Source organism: Leuresthes tenuis, unplaced genomic scaffold (genome assembly GCF_036924035.1).
Source record: "Leuresthes tenuis unplaced genomic scaffold, fLeuTen1.0.hap1 SCAF_19, whole genome shotgun sequence".
NCBI lineage: Eukaryota > Metazoa > Chordata > Actinopteri > Atheriniformes > Atherinopsidae > Leuresthes > Leuresthes tenuis.
This window is the reverse complement of record NW_027325373.1, coordinates 4,490,271-4,504,735: the sequence shown is the minus strand read 5'-3', so window position 1 is coordinate 4,504,735 and position 14,465 is coordinate 4,490,271. Positions and strand designations below refer to the sequence as shown.

The window sequence follows — 14,465 nt, the reverse complement described above, 5'->3', positions numbered from 1 at the left end:
TCGGCAAGCCGCCCCCCTGGGGTGAATATAATTAAAACGAGGAAATTACAAAGTAAAATCATCAATTGTTATTCAGCTGTGGGAGCAGCCGGGTAAAAGCTGAGCAATCTGGGTGGAGAGTATCTTTACTGTGAGTGGGTCCAATCTAAAAAAAAACAAAACAAAAATGAAAAAACATTTGAGACAAACATAAACTAAACATTCAAGAGTGAACAGTTGGAACATGATGACCAGGTGAATGAGTGTGCACCTGTTAAAGGGATGACTTTAGACAATAATTCCTGTGCAAGGTTGGAATTAGCTACCTACTCACACGAGAAAATCTAAAATTGAATCTAAAAAAACACAAAACTGACACAAATGCGATCCAGCATTACGGGTTATAATTATATCACCTCATTGTTTATAAAAGCATCAGAGCTGCTGGAGCAATCAGGAGTTCCGGCTGCAGATGTTTAAATCTGAAAGCAGTTTTTTTTCCCCTTGCTGAAAATAACCGACAGGCAGCAGCCTCTGTGAGCAATGAGATGACAGGCTGCACACCAGGAACTAAGCCTCTCTTTACTCTGCCCTGGTGTTGTGTGCAAAGCCTGATGTGCTGTGCTTAGTGCCAGATGCAACTTCTCATAGCAGGATGGAACAAGGGTGTAATTTCAGTCGCTATTTTCAAACAGTTGTCAGTAATCTCAAAGCAGTTACATTAAAAAACCTCCATGACACCGACTGAATAATAGCATCTGTGTGTAGTAACAACAGATTGAGGGATTAAGTGAGATTAAACATGTTCCAAAAGGAGATACGCTTTTTTTCCCCTTATGAATGACAATTTGTTGTTTTCAAACTTGAAACAGCTTGTGTGAGGGTTTTGTCTTAGATATACTTTACTATGGTTTTGAATCATGCCTCTCTTCTGGGGTGCCCCATGGCTCGGTACTGGGACCCTTTCTCTTTGCAGAATGTACCACCTCCTCCTCACAATTCCAGCATGAATCTCAGTTTCCATACAGACGAAGAAATGCCACCTTCAACTTTTCCTCTCGGACGGAGCTATTGGTCACGTCTGTGTATCACTCCATTAAACGTAAAAATAAAAATTGCGTGGGTGTGGCGCTCAATTAGCAATAAATTTGTCCTTTGACCATGTTGCATCTGTCTCTCCTTCATGTGACTTTGGACTCTACATCATAAGAAAAATCAGGCTGTATGTGACTCAGGATGCCACCCAGCTCTTACCATAGTTATCTCCCACTCTAGCAGGTCTCTGCTTACACAGTGAACTCCCTGGTCCAGAGTGCAGCAGTGTGTCTGAAATTTGACACACCTCAAAGAACATATGTCACTTCATTACTCATTGAACTTCACGTGCGACCCACTGCTGCCCAAATCAAGCTCAAATCGTTGATGCTTTCCTACAGAGCGACTGGGAGGTCGGCACCCAGCTATGAAACCATAGCAACCCAGTCATATAGGCTCAAGCTCTTTCACGACAACTGCCATCACGAATTACAGGGTAATCTCATTGTGGACGTTTCTCATTTGTAATGGGACAAGCTACCGCACGCTATCAGAGCAGAAGTGTTCCTCTTTATCATCAAGTATCTCTTGAGGATTCATCTCTTTCAAGAACATCTCCTCTACTAGCACCCTACAAAAAAATGTACTTGAACACACCGTAAAGATGACTTCCAACTTGCCTGTGCTGCTTTGAGAGGTTTGGATGTACTTTATAGAATAAGGAAAAACGAAGAGAGCACATCTGCAGGCCTGAAAAAAAAACAAACCACAAACTATCAGTGCATGCAGAGCTGGAGTCTCATGAGTCATGATCATCAGTTGGTTTTCAGTCCTTCTTCCCACATGGCCATGCTGCTGTGAAAGCGTTGCTTGTTTTGGAGAAATAAAGATAACAGGAGAAGAGATCAAGTTTGATGTGTCAAAAGTTAGCCGTTTGCCTTCCGTTGTCACTGTTGCCTCCTTTCACTCATTTGCTGCACTGAAGGGATAACCAGAGTGAGCTCTCTCACTGACACAGATTCTACTTGTTCATTCGGCTAAAGAAATCATAGCCTGTCAGCTATCAGCTTGGTGCACGAGGGCTCTAACACGCCTCTAAGGTGCCTAACCTACACCTGTTAACAGTGTTGTTCCTCACTTGTAACCTGCCTTGGATAGAGATGAACTGGGACCTAATGAATGAGTGTTTTTATGTCTGATATGAATTTTAAGTGAATGTGTGATAATATGCTGACAAGTCAGTAAGAAAGCTAAAAAAAAATCCATTAATTTACACTATGCTGCCATATATTAATGACTCAAATGTGGTTACAGGTTTTTTTTTATTCATATAGGAGCATTTTTATGTGTACAGTATATATCCATCTGTATCTACATTTGTCCATTTTTATATACAGTACAAATCCAAACTTGTAAAGTCAAGCATTAACCGGTCAGCTGTACAGTTGTTTCTCAGGTAGAACCAAATATAAGGGGAAAAAAACGTGGGCGCGTGGGACGGTGCTATGAGAGGATCCAGTGGATTTCAAACAGCCATACGTTTTTTTTCAAACACTGAGAGAACAAACAAAAGGTAGAGATTCACTAGTTTCCACTGTAGTGCTTAAGGTGTCACAGTGGGGAGGTAACACGTTGAGGAGATTCCTGGAAGAAGTCCAGGGTGAAAGTAAAGCCTTGTGAGCTTTTTGTATCCTATGTTCTCAGAGATCAGATGGTGGTTTGTTTCAGTTCATCTAAGAGTTGTGCCATTTATTCGATAGATGGTTGGATGTCGTCTTCCTGTTGAACTCCTCGGGGTGCTACCATTATCGTCATACTCTCTCCTCCTGCTCACAGCTATAGAGCCACATTGAAGTCAGTCACCAGGAAGTCCACGTGGTCTCTCTCTTTGGTCTTGAAGGCCTCAGCAATGAGGCGTGCGGCGTCCCTGTGCTCGCGGCCCCTCAGGGAAACCCCGTTTACCTCCAGGATGACCTGGCCCACCTTCAGCTGGCCACAGTTATGAGCTGAACCACCTCTCTGAGACAAAAACAGACAGAGAAATATGTGGAGATTTAGAAGAAGTTTAAAACAAAGCAGTGATAGAATTCAAAGCAAAAATCTCTGTAACCAACCGATAGACTCTTCAAACATATGTGTTTTCAGCAGGATTTGATGAGCCAAAAAATGTCCCTGACTTTAATCTTTGGGCTTTACTTCGCTGAATATAAAAAGCTACCCATCCGTCTATTTTCTATACCCACTTTATCCAGTTCAGGGTTGCAGGGGGGCTGCAGTGTATCCCCGGTGCCACTGAGCAAGAGTCAGTGTACTCCCAGATGGGTCACCAGCCCATCACACTGAGACAAACGTGCAAACTCTTGCTTTAAGGCGACCACGTCACTGTGCAGCCCCGAAATTGAGAGAGTTTGAGATCCTTATTTTTGTTTGACGAGTCCAAGTGAATTGGATCATTTCAATGCCCGAGCTGAAATGAAAAAAGCCCTTTAAATTAAACAAATCACATGTTTTTGTTTGTCTGGAGTTTGGAACATTTGGCAGAGGCTGATACTCGTGATGATTGTTGAAGAAAAAAAAAAGAAAAATTAAACCAAGTTTACTTAAGGACACTGATATCCAGTCAACACACCTGCAGCTGAAATATGCAGGACCATGCTTTTGGAAAGTGTGAGATTAACAAAATGGAACGTTTTCTCCAGACTGGCAACACTCTTCTGCAGAGTCTATCTGAGGTTAAAATGGGACTGTTTCATACAGAGACAGATTTGTGAAAATCTACACATGCTCAGACTTCTCTTTATCAATAAACTCCACAAAAGGCCCCAAAGTACCTCTAATCATTTCATTTTTAGTCGACCAAATTAGATGCCACATGCATAACAATACTCCACTTGGTTAATGTTAAAAGGTTAAGTGTTGAAACTCCATTCTAAAACCAAACTGAAGTGTTATCAGCTCAATGTTTTCATTTCTTTTTTCATTTGAAACTTTTTCCCCAGATACCAGACTCTTCATGAGAATCAGTCCCCGACATCATCCTCCACCAGGACCTGACGTACAGGCCCTGTTATAGGAAACCTTAACCATAACTGTTGTACAAGTTGAATTGTGTGAGAAAGTGAGTCACCCTTCATTAGGACAAAGACCAGCACTCTCAGTGCTCTCAGTGGCGGAGACTTTGGCCCCTGTAATACATCACAGTAATTGACTCCTACCTCCATTTATCTAATTTAGTAGAATGTGGCTTTTTTTTTCCCTTTTACTTAAAATCAACTTTGTCCACATAGGAACCAGCTTTGAGGGTGTTCCAGAGGTGAAGAGGGAAGGCTTCTGAGGCAACTAGCTGAAGGTGCCTCGCTGCGTTTCTTTGATCAGTGAAGGACCAGGATGCAGCAAGGTGCTGTTGCTGAAGCAAACTTAACTGAAGGAGAGCGGAAATCATTAATGGAAATTCAATTTCAGCGTTAGTCATATCATTTAATAGCCACACCTCGCAGCTGCACAATGGATTTCAGCATCATCTTTCAAAGGACCAGTGCGAAAGCTTTAGTGGTAACAAGGGCTGAGGTGGCACACATTGTACCCAACTGAATAACAAACAGAGCTATTAAGAGAACCCACCATCTCTTATACATGAAAGTATGAAAAGCATTCAATGTTTTAATCTATTGAGGGCTACCGTAGAAACATAGCACAACATGGTGGGCTCTGAGAAGGAGGCTGAGCACCAAATATAGATATGAAGGCCGCATTGTGAGCTAATGGAATGAAATTACAGGTGATTATGTGCTACTGAAAACATAATTAGAAATTCTGTCTGTTAAGTCTCAGGTTCTTGGCAGTGAAGCCTGCACTCCACAGAACAAATCCTTAGTCTCTGTTGATTTTTCATATCCATCTGTATCTGCACAGCTATAAGGGATGAAGCATTGACTGCAGTTCTTTATTTTCCCTCTCTTCAGCTGGAAATGTAGATCATTTCACCTTTTACATTATAAATTCAGTACCAATGCCACTCAGGCCAGTTTTTGTGGGAGTAACTGTGATTGTACATCTACTCTGGACATTTTCTGCAGTCCATCATTTATGTCAGTTATGGCAGTGGAAGTAGAAGTTATTAAGAAGAGTTTATAAGACATTAAATACTCTTACAGCCTACACAACTTGGGTGAGGGTCTCGGTCTATTAGCTTGAGATCTGCACGTGTCAGAAAAGTTAATCATTAGCTCACCAAAAGCAAAGGAGGTCAAAGTTTTTTTTCCCAAAAGTCTGTGCAGACCAAACCAGAACTGCACTGAACTGCTGGACTTTATGTTTATGTTTATGCTTTTAGCAGACGCTTTTATCCAAAGCAACTTACAAAGAACTTCTATTTATTTATTTGACAGGCAAACCCAATTTAAAAATTATTGACGGTTTTCCTCGCTGCTTGCTGGACGCCTCTGGCTCACATGATTAGGGCAGAATATTGAATATAAGAGCAGTGAGCCTGTCAGCTTTGGCTCTCCTCCTTGGTAGAAAAAGTAAATAAAAATGCAACTTATGCCCGTAATACGGCAGGAGAAACAGAAGAAATGTAAGTGATGCATTTTCAGGCAATATTTGATAAATGAATACACACCGTAATAAATAAATAGGCAAGTAAAAATGAATAAAATGTCAGAATAATATATAAAAATGTAGAACTGATACAATATGCACATATATATTATCTAACAAGCACTTTTATTTCCATTTCTTATGTTCAAATGAAGCAGCAGCACCAGTCAGAAATGTTGAAAGATCTGGGAAAAAAGCACAAAGTCCCCTGAAATTATAAAAAAAATAAATAAATCCATTGCAAAATTGTCCTTTTAAATGAAATCATATATTTAATGTTATATCAGTTCTGTATTTCTGTACATTATTATCTGTTTATGTCAGGATTTATTTCATAGGCATATTTATTCAAGTTTCTATTGATCTGTTTATTCTTTTAACATGAACTGAGATGGTATTCCTGTAATTTGCCTTCATAAACGTGTCGAATAAGATGCAAAAATGTTGTCATTTTCGTTTTTTTTCCCCTGTGACTGTTGACTGCTGACATCTGTTTGCATGACTGTGATTGGCTAAAAAATACCAGCAGCGCCTTCCTACACCTAAGGCCAGATGCCTAAGCGATGGGTTGACAGAAACGTTTTTTCTACACACAAACTGCTGTTTAGAGAAGAGGAATCTGCATTCTTCAAACCATGCAAAGATGTTGGCACAAGATTGGCTCTGCTTCAGGTTTCTAAAGATGGTTGAATGTTTGAGTGAAGCTAATTCAGAGATTTGCAAGGAGACTTTTCCTATAAGGCAATGTAAAATCACATTTCCACAATGCAGCGGGGGTCGAGTACATTTAAGGAGCAAAGCCTCACCCGCAACACTGGAATGTTGTAAATTGACCTACTATGGTGCGTTAGCCTCAGAACTGCAACTAGCTAGCTAACTATCTGTTCATCACAGACATATGTCTTCCCTCGATCTCAGTATTTGCAGAACTTGTCTACTTGCAGAGGGGGGAAGGTTTTAAATGCAGCACCACTGCAAAGTTGGCAACGCAGCACCTCAGAGAAGCAGGTCTGTACTCAGTGGATTGAAAAGCCAAATTAAGTTGGAATAAGTTGTCAAGTGAACATCCACTGTGTGCGTTTGTAATTTCACATTTAAATTTAAATTTTAATCAGCGTTTGGGTGAATGTTTAACAGCACAATTTCCTTCTCAAGTGACAAACTCAGAAAGTAGATTTATGTTTCCTTTACCTTGACAAAGAAAACTTCAAAAGCCAACATACCACATCCTGTTTGTACATTAGTGTCTTCCCCCGATCATCTCCACCCAAAGTTGTTCATCCACTGCACATACAGCAGGGGAACTTTAGCTAGAAGGCTGCTGTTCCTCCTCCTGTCGCCCTGATCTTATCTTTGTGTAAGCTGATGTTCATTTTGGCCTCCTGTTTGTAATCTGAATATTTTATTTCTCAAGGTTGTTTGCTCTGAACCTACAGAGCTGACTGCTTGTTAATTTTTTGCTCTGTCTTATGTACAAAAGCCATGCAATCACTACTGGCTTAAAGATGGGAGTGGAAATCAGGTTTGTGCATGAGAATATAGATTTACGATTGAGTATTAATCAGGAGAGAACAGTTTCATGCATCTCTGCACACTCACATCTGTTACTAGGGCTACAAAAACTACCCAGGGCAAGTGGAAGCTGTTGTTTGTCATATTGGGAAGATGGCAATGAGGAAGAGCTGTCGCTGCAGGAGTGGTGATGGTGACAGATAACAGGCAGCCGGCTGACCAGCAGCAGCGACATTTCTGCTTCATCCTCAGAAGTCGAGATTGAGGTGACCTGAGACCAGACCCTTGAGGCCGGGAGAAATAGGAAATACAGAGGCCAGGGGATTGCTGCATCACGAATCCAATGTGCTCACTTTCAATAGTGCAGGGAGACTGTATTGAAAGGGGCACTTGCTTTGATGTGATTCCATCACCGGTCTCCCTGGATAGAGTAGCTGCCCAGTGGAAAACCAAAACCAAAATGAAACCTATTGTTTTCCTACCCCAAAGCAAGTTTATTATTCTGATGCTTGGTCCTGCCTGTGAGAACTACTGAGGAGGTGCTAAAGGGCCTAATAAGACTGAGTTAGTGTTCCCCAGACATCGGAGCACATTTTCCACAGCTTCTTATTCCACCTTGAAACCTGTATATGCAGGAAATCCTCTTTCTCTGCTATAACGAGTGACCTCAAGGCCGCCACGTGTCCACTTTATAGTGACTGTGAAACTAATATTGTTACTAAGGAACACAGCAATTGTATCAGGTAGCTTGTGGCTTTTGCTTCTTGCTTGCAGTCAATGCAGTCTGCAGTCAGAAAATCAAAGTTTTAATGGAAACGTATCGAAAAGTGAGAAGGAGAAATAAACTTTTCATGATTAAACTGAACTGATACAAAAAATATTGGCTAAGTTTGGATCTATAAATGTGGTAAACTGAGCTCCCAAGATAAGTATTAACCTTGCTTCAGGTAGCTGCATTGTAATGATACAACACCTCTTTCCTTCTTGCTATTATCCAGTCACAAAGTGCATTTTTATTTTCATTAATCTTCCAGTGAAGTTGCTGTGGGCTTGATCTCTGAGGTGAAACTTCTGTTTTTTACTTCCCCAAAATAAGAAAATAATTCAGGACTTAGGTGAGATTACGTCAGAGGGGCAAACTGGCCGTCGGGAGTTTTTCTGATGGGCTGCTGGATAATAGAGGTTGATATACTTTGTAGCGTTAAACTAAGGTCAGCTTGCATGGGTCTTAATCAACGGGCCAACAGTGTGTTTAAATGCAGAACAAAATGCAGAGTTTGGGCCAAAAAGGTGACGGATAAAGACAGAGGGGGCTCCCAGCAGGTGCGTTAAAGTTAAGTCGAGGAATTAATCCGTTATGAGACATGAATCAGACAGCTTGTTGGCTTTTTTTTGGCGCTGCAAAAGCCTGTATTAACAGCTTTGAATGTATTCTGTCTTTCTTTATATAGTGTTTTTTGTTGTTATCTTCTATGATGCATAACCATGCCATCAGGGAAGTTGTTTGTATGTGAGAGCGGCTTTCCAAAGCCTAAACAACACCTTGAGTAAGACCTTGAGTAAGATAAGCTGAACGGGGGATTTCTAGGATGCGGGACGGTGTTGAACTGTCCGTGTTGTTTACTGACCGATTTCGCCTGTTTTTACTGGCCGATGCTGTGTGTGACATCATCAGCGAAGTCGTCCACTCACGGTGATCTCTGAAGATTTTAATCACACGTCTCTCTGCTACACCTCAAGTTACATAAAGTTTACGAGCTGCTGATCTTTATTTCGTTTTATCTTGTTATCAAACACTGCATAAGATATCATTTCCTTTTGGGGATCAATAAGATATTATTGACTCGACAGGGACGTCTGGGTTTCTCTGCTCAAGCTGCTGCCACTGCGACCCGACCCCCGGATAAGCGGCAGATGATGAATGGATGACTCGACTTTCCCAACCTGCTGCAGCTACACTGGCTTCTGTCTGCATCACGTGATAAATGCATTCAGAGTACCATCATCATTTTCCAGGACCAGGAAGTTTGTAATGCTAATATTGTTTTTGTGCAGATGGAAAGTCATTAAAAACTACTTTTTCACATGGCCTGTAAAGTATTTCTCGTTCCCTCTCTATATAGTAGCTCAGGCCAGCAAAGTGGGTCAAAGTTTTGCTGGAGCAATGATCTGTTTAAATCACAGATTCATGGTCCATACAGCCACTCTGCTGAGGCTTTTATGTGCTCTTTTATTTATCTATTTCACTTAGGTGCTCAGATAAAGTGATGTTCTCATTTTTATGAATGTATACTAATGCACTGAAAATTCTACAAGGACCCAGACCCTCAGCAAGTGCTTTGTCCTTAAATTGGGCCTTACAGAAACAAGTTCTGGCTTTTTTAAATTATTTCTATTCTATTTTGTTTTGGCCCCAGTCCACCCCTGGTTATATATCTGTGGGGCAATAAAATGAATGCATAAACAGTACAGGATACTTTTTATTAATTTCTTTTTAAGGCTTATTTGCAAATAAATTACGGAAAATGTATCTTTTTAACTCATATATTGTCTTCGTCTCTGTCACAAAGTGCCCATGACACAAAACGAAATAAATGGAAAAGAAGCGAGAAAATAAATGCTCTCTCGTAATGCCAAATTATGCTTTTACTGAGTGTTTTACTTATATAACTTTTGGAGCTGGTGCCTTGTTGTCCCTGACAGAACTGAGAAAAGAAACACTGTCCACTGAGGAATACACCACTGACAAAGGACCGGCTCTGACACAACATTTGCCAAGTAGAAACAAATAATAGATGGATGGAAGTTTCAAAGGAAGAGAACACGTCGTTCCATATTCATACATTTGTCTGTAGTTTTGTTTGACAAGCCCCCCCCCCTCCCAGCCCCTTTCTCATCATTGAAGAGGCCCCTCATCCTTCATCGGCTTATTACCACGGCTCTCACTTTTTTGCATCCTTTCCTCTCTTGCTGTCCTCTCTTCCAGTACCCCATTTGATTTTGAATACACTGATTTCCAAACCTTTTATCCGTTCCTTTGCAATCAGCCAGCCACCCCCCGACCCTTTTTTTTTCAATCACCACCTCTGTGGAGTGGGAGGCTGAGAGACAGCTTTGAAAGTCTATAGCTGGGCACTGCTCTGATCTATAAATTGTAACTCTCTGTCCTTCTTGTTTAGAAAATTATCAGATTGTAGGTAGTTCAAGCGACCGCAGGCTTCATTGACTTGCAAATCCCTAAGACAGACAAATGTACATACAACTATACATACATATATGTGTGTGTGTATATGTATGCACACACGGTCGCAGTCGTACCGCCTCAGAGGTGACTAACCTGTTTACTCTGGTTTACCTTCCAATATTTGGATTTCACTCTTCTGTCAGGAGACATGTTGCAAATGGAACTTGTGTTTTATATGTAATGGCCTCTCTATAAAGTGGCATCACTGAGCTAAACATCAACACACTGGAGCTGAGCCAACCTCTATCTTTATATAAACAGGTGATTTACACAATCTACTGTTCTGCCTCCTGCCTTTGTCCTTAGACATCAAAACACACACACACACACACACACACTAAACCATCTGAATCATCCTAAATGACTGCCTTAATCAGGCAATCAAGGCTTTTTCATGTCATGTTATGATCATCAAATGATGTAATCAAGGACAAAATTACTCTGTGAGAGTCAGGTGAAGCGTGAATTCGAACAGTCTATCCCAACTCCAAAGGTGGGTGTTTGGTGCTATGGGACAGAATCCGAAATGTTCCCATGGTAAGGAACACAAGGGAAAAATACTGCTGACTGCATGTTAGTGAGGGGAGCTCAGTTTGGTGGGAGAGTATTTCTGCCAGTATTTAATGGCTTCCTGACTCACCTGTATTGTGACAATTCGTGGCAGCGGCTGGCGAGTGTTGGCTCCGCCCTCAATGGCAATGCCAAGGGTGCTGGCAGTCTTTGGCACCCTCACTAGTGTGGAGGTGGGCTCCAGCAGCCCCGGCTGAAGTGAGAGAGAGAGATTACACAAGTTATGATATGTAAAAAATAAATAAATCAGTGCACAACATTCATGAACTGAAATATATTCACGCCATCACACAGCCGCCCTTGTATTTACCTCCCCTTTCTGCTACTTTGCATATGTATGTGTCAGCTCTTGTTTGTTTTCTCTGAGCAGAAATGAATCTTCCCACAAAGGCCACGACTCTATATAAACATGTACATATTCAGTTCTGAAGACAAACTCATGAATGACAATCAAGTTAACAGCTTCACAAATCAGAAGCCAAAAACTTTTCCACAAACTTCATTCCAGCTCTTGTAAAGATTCTCTCTGTCATATGGGGATTTCACGCCTCTGATCTAACATGTTGCAGGTGCACGAGAAGGAAGATACACAAGTAGAGGCACAAGTCAGCAGAACGCTACATCCGATCCAGTTTGAACTCCTGCGACCTGAGACCATACTTTCTTCACTTTTCTGGGTTAAAATAAACCAAAAAGGTCCATTGCTTGGTATAAATGCCATTATAAGCGCCTCAACCATCACTAAGAGACCAACTTCTCTCTTTCTACTCACAGTTTAGGTCAAACGTTTCCATTTAAATAGACAAACTGAAACTGGAACAATAATATTGTGAGTGGAATACTCAACAGAGTAAGACATTGTTGGTTCAGGTTAGAAAAACAATCATGGAACACATTGTTCCTTACAATGTGACTGTCGCCCCAGCGGATGCATTTTTGCAGGTTGCTGTGGTGACGTTACACAAATATGGTTCAAATGTGGTGAAAAAATTAATTATTTTGTCACAACAAAACCGTCACCTTCATTTATGCCATTTTTACACTTCACTTGCAGTTGCTGTCACTAGAGGTAACATATTGTACTAATCTAATTATAGGCTATTTCGTTCTGCATAAACACAGGGCCCATGGGGACAGATTTGGGTGGAAGACAGCCTCTGCTCTCCACCTGCTGGATGCTCAACCACTAAGTGAACCTGTTTTCACACATTCTGTAAGCGGCTGCATGGGAGAATGCATATTTTCACCACATCTGGCCCAGATTTGTGGAGTTTACCCTGCCAGCTCTCCAGTAATAATGGAGAAGCTAAGCAAGTGTTCATAAAGGCTACGTTTTCTGCAGTTTTCTACTTGCTTGTTGATACTGTGGATATGCTCAAATGCATTAATAGGAAGGCAAAACAACTGGCATTACAGACAGTTTGATACTCCATAGTTATCCATCATTGTTCCTGTGTGAAAACAGCTCATTTTTCTTACATAGACAGGACATATATATATTTACACAGCCCACATTTATGCTGTATGCCGTGAACGAATCAACGCATATCAAAGCTTAAAAATGTCTTAGTAAATATATCTAGGCAAGCATTGAGAAGCCTATGGTCTTTCTCTTTTCAGCGCTCTCCCCATGACACACAGGGGACAGCAGAAGGTAAAAGTTTGATTCATTGGAGCTTTTTATGACACACAGTCCATTTATCCTTCAATTTTTCTGCAAAGTAATCCCTACTGAAAAAAAGCTTAACAGCCCTCTCATCATAAACAATCAAGACTACTCCCATTCTTGCTTGTTATTCCTGACATCAATCAGTGAGGACCAGAGAGCTATTCGGGTTTCATTACGTTACAGTGCGGCGACTGACTGAATAAATGATGGAGCGTGTGACTGAATGAATGACATGAGTGACAAATTAAGCGATGAGTGACACAAAGGAAACAGACTGTGTGAGTAAACGGAGGGAGGAGAGAAGAGATCACAGTTAGGATTAAGAGCAGACTCTGGGAAGAATTAGCAAAAAAGCAAATTGATTTAACAACCTGTAACTCCTGGCTAGTTTTTTCTTTTTTCTTTTTAATTGACACACACACACATTTGTACCTCTGCATTTGTGAGGACCCATGTTGACATCATGCAATCCTCACTCTTTAATTCCAACACAAAGCTGACTCTAAATCCCAGATTCCAAAGCTTTGCAGATGTTAGGATATGTTGAAATGTCAGTCAAGTTCATTTGTCTTCAGTATCCAAAAAAAGGCTGCTCGTAATGGCATGCAGATAGCAAACAATGCCATCTACAGACTGCAGCTGGCTTATGATGAAAATATATACACATGTATAAATATAGCTTATAAACAATGAGTAACACTAATGATATTGTCTACGATAACATATTGACTAATGCCAATAAATGAAAGCTAGCACTTTGTATGATATAGGTGCAACTGGCACTATGGATTGCTGTGGTCCCCTCAGGCAGGACAATAGTGGAACAGTCCAACATTAACTGCTACACACAGCAACTGAAAACTAAAAATCCATCTCCAAAGGAATGACCCAAAACACGAGCAAATCTTTTTCTTTTTTTTCTCCATTTGGACGGTGCAAATTGAACAAAGCACTGCGAAGCGCCAACTATATTTAATTTGTTATCATATACGTCCATTTGTGCATTTTAGACCTGTAACACATTACAAAAAAAACCACATTTTTGACCTGGAAACACGTCTTGTGTTGTGAAACAGTACCGACTTCTTCACACACATTATCTGACGAAGGCCCCCCAAAAAAGCTCTAAAATCTCTTTGCACTTTTGTGCATTAAAGCTGCCATCCCAGAGGAGCAGAAGATACAACCCCGAACCTAATGCTGATGACAATCTGAACCTCCCGGTCCTTCTTTGACTTGGTCTGGAGCACACAAAAAGCCCTGATTGAGCGCTGACTGGTTCGATCAGACCATCAGTGTGTTGGTCTATCCCAGATGCCTCCGAGCTCAGAGAAGTTGACGCTACTTCTTGAAAAGGTTAGAATAAAGCCGTCAAAGCATAAACTAGGCTTACGGTTTCTTTTTTGCACAGTAAAGTTGCTTCAACTTTTGATGAGCGACGACTATTGTTGGCGCTGACGAATCAGAGGTCGTGGGTGTCCAATCTTGCTCCTTGCTCTTTACACACAAAGAATTCCGACAGATTGTTTGAATTATTCAATGAAATTATGGACTGTAAAAGGGGAAATAAACAAATCCCTTTAAATTTTTGATCAAGGAGCACGGTTGGAGGTCTGTAGCCGATCAAAGACTCAGCCTTGCATCACCCATTTGATATAAGACCTTTTTTTTTTAAATACCTCATTGACAGCCTTTAACTCCCCTCTCCCTTTTTTATTTTTCCCTTTTTGGAATGTGCTGCAGGCCTAAAATGCAAAAGGAGGTGTATTTTTCATATTGTCCAAATCATAAAACTGCAGTCAGTTTGCAAAATGTCGCCATCACTCTTGTTCTCAATGTTTCGATACGTTCCAAAGA

At 40.9% G+C, this 14,465-nt stretch overlaps 1 protein-coding gene across 2 annotated transcripts in view; it reads right to left on the bottom strand.

The window, feature by feature from the left end:
• Positions 1 to 2,317: 2,317 nt before the first annotated feature.
• Positions 2,318 to 14,465, bottom strand: part of whrna (whirlin a) — a 126,967-nt gene continuing 114,819 nt past the window's right edge. For both annotated transcript variants that reach the window (XM_072372382.1, XM_072372383.1), the window contains 2 exons: positions 11,010 to 11,132; positions 2,318 to 3,033 (listed from right to left, as the gene is read on the bottom strand). In XM_072372382.1, the coding sequence (XP_072228483.1) occupies positions 2,851 to 3,033; positions 11,010 to 11,132 (306 nt within the window). In that variant the 3' untranslated portion in view covers positions 2,318 to 2,850. The remainder of the gene's footprint in view (positions 3,034 to 11,009; positions 11,133 to 14,465) is intronic.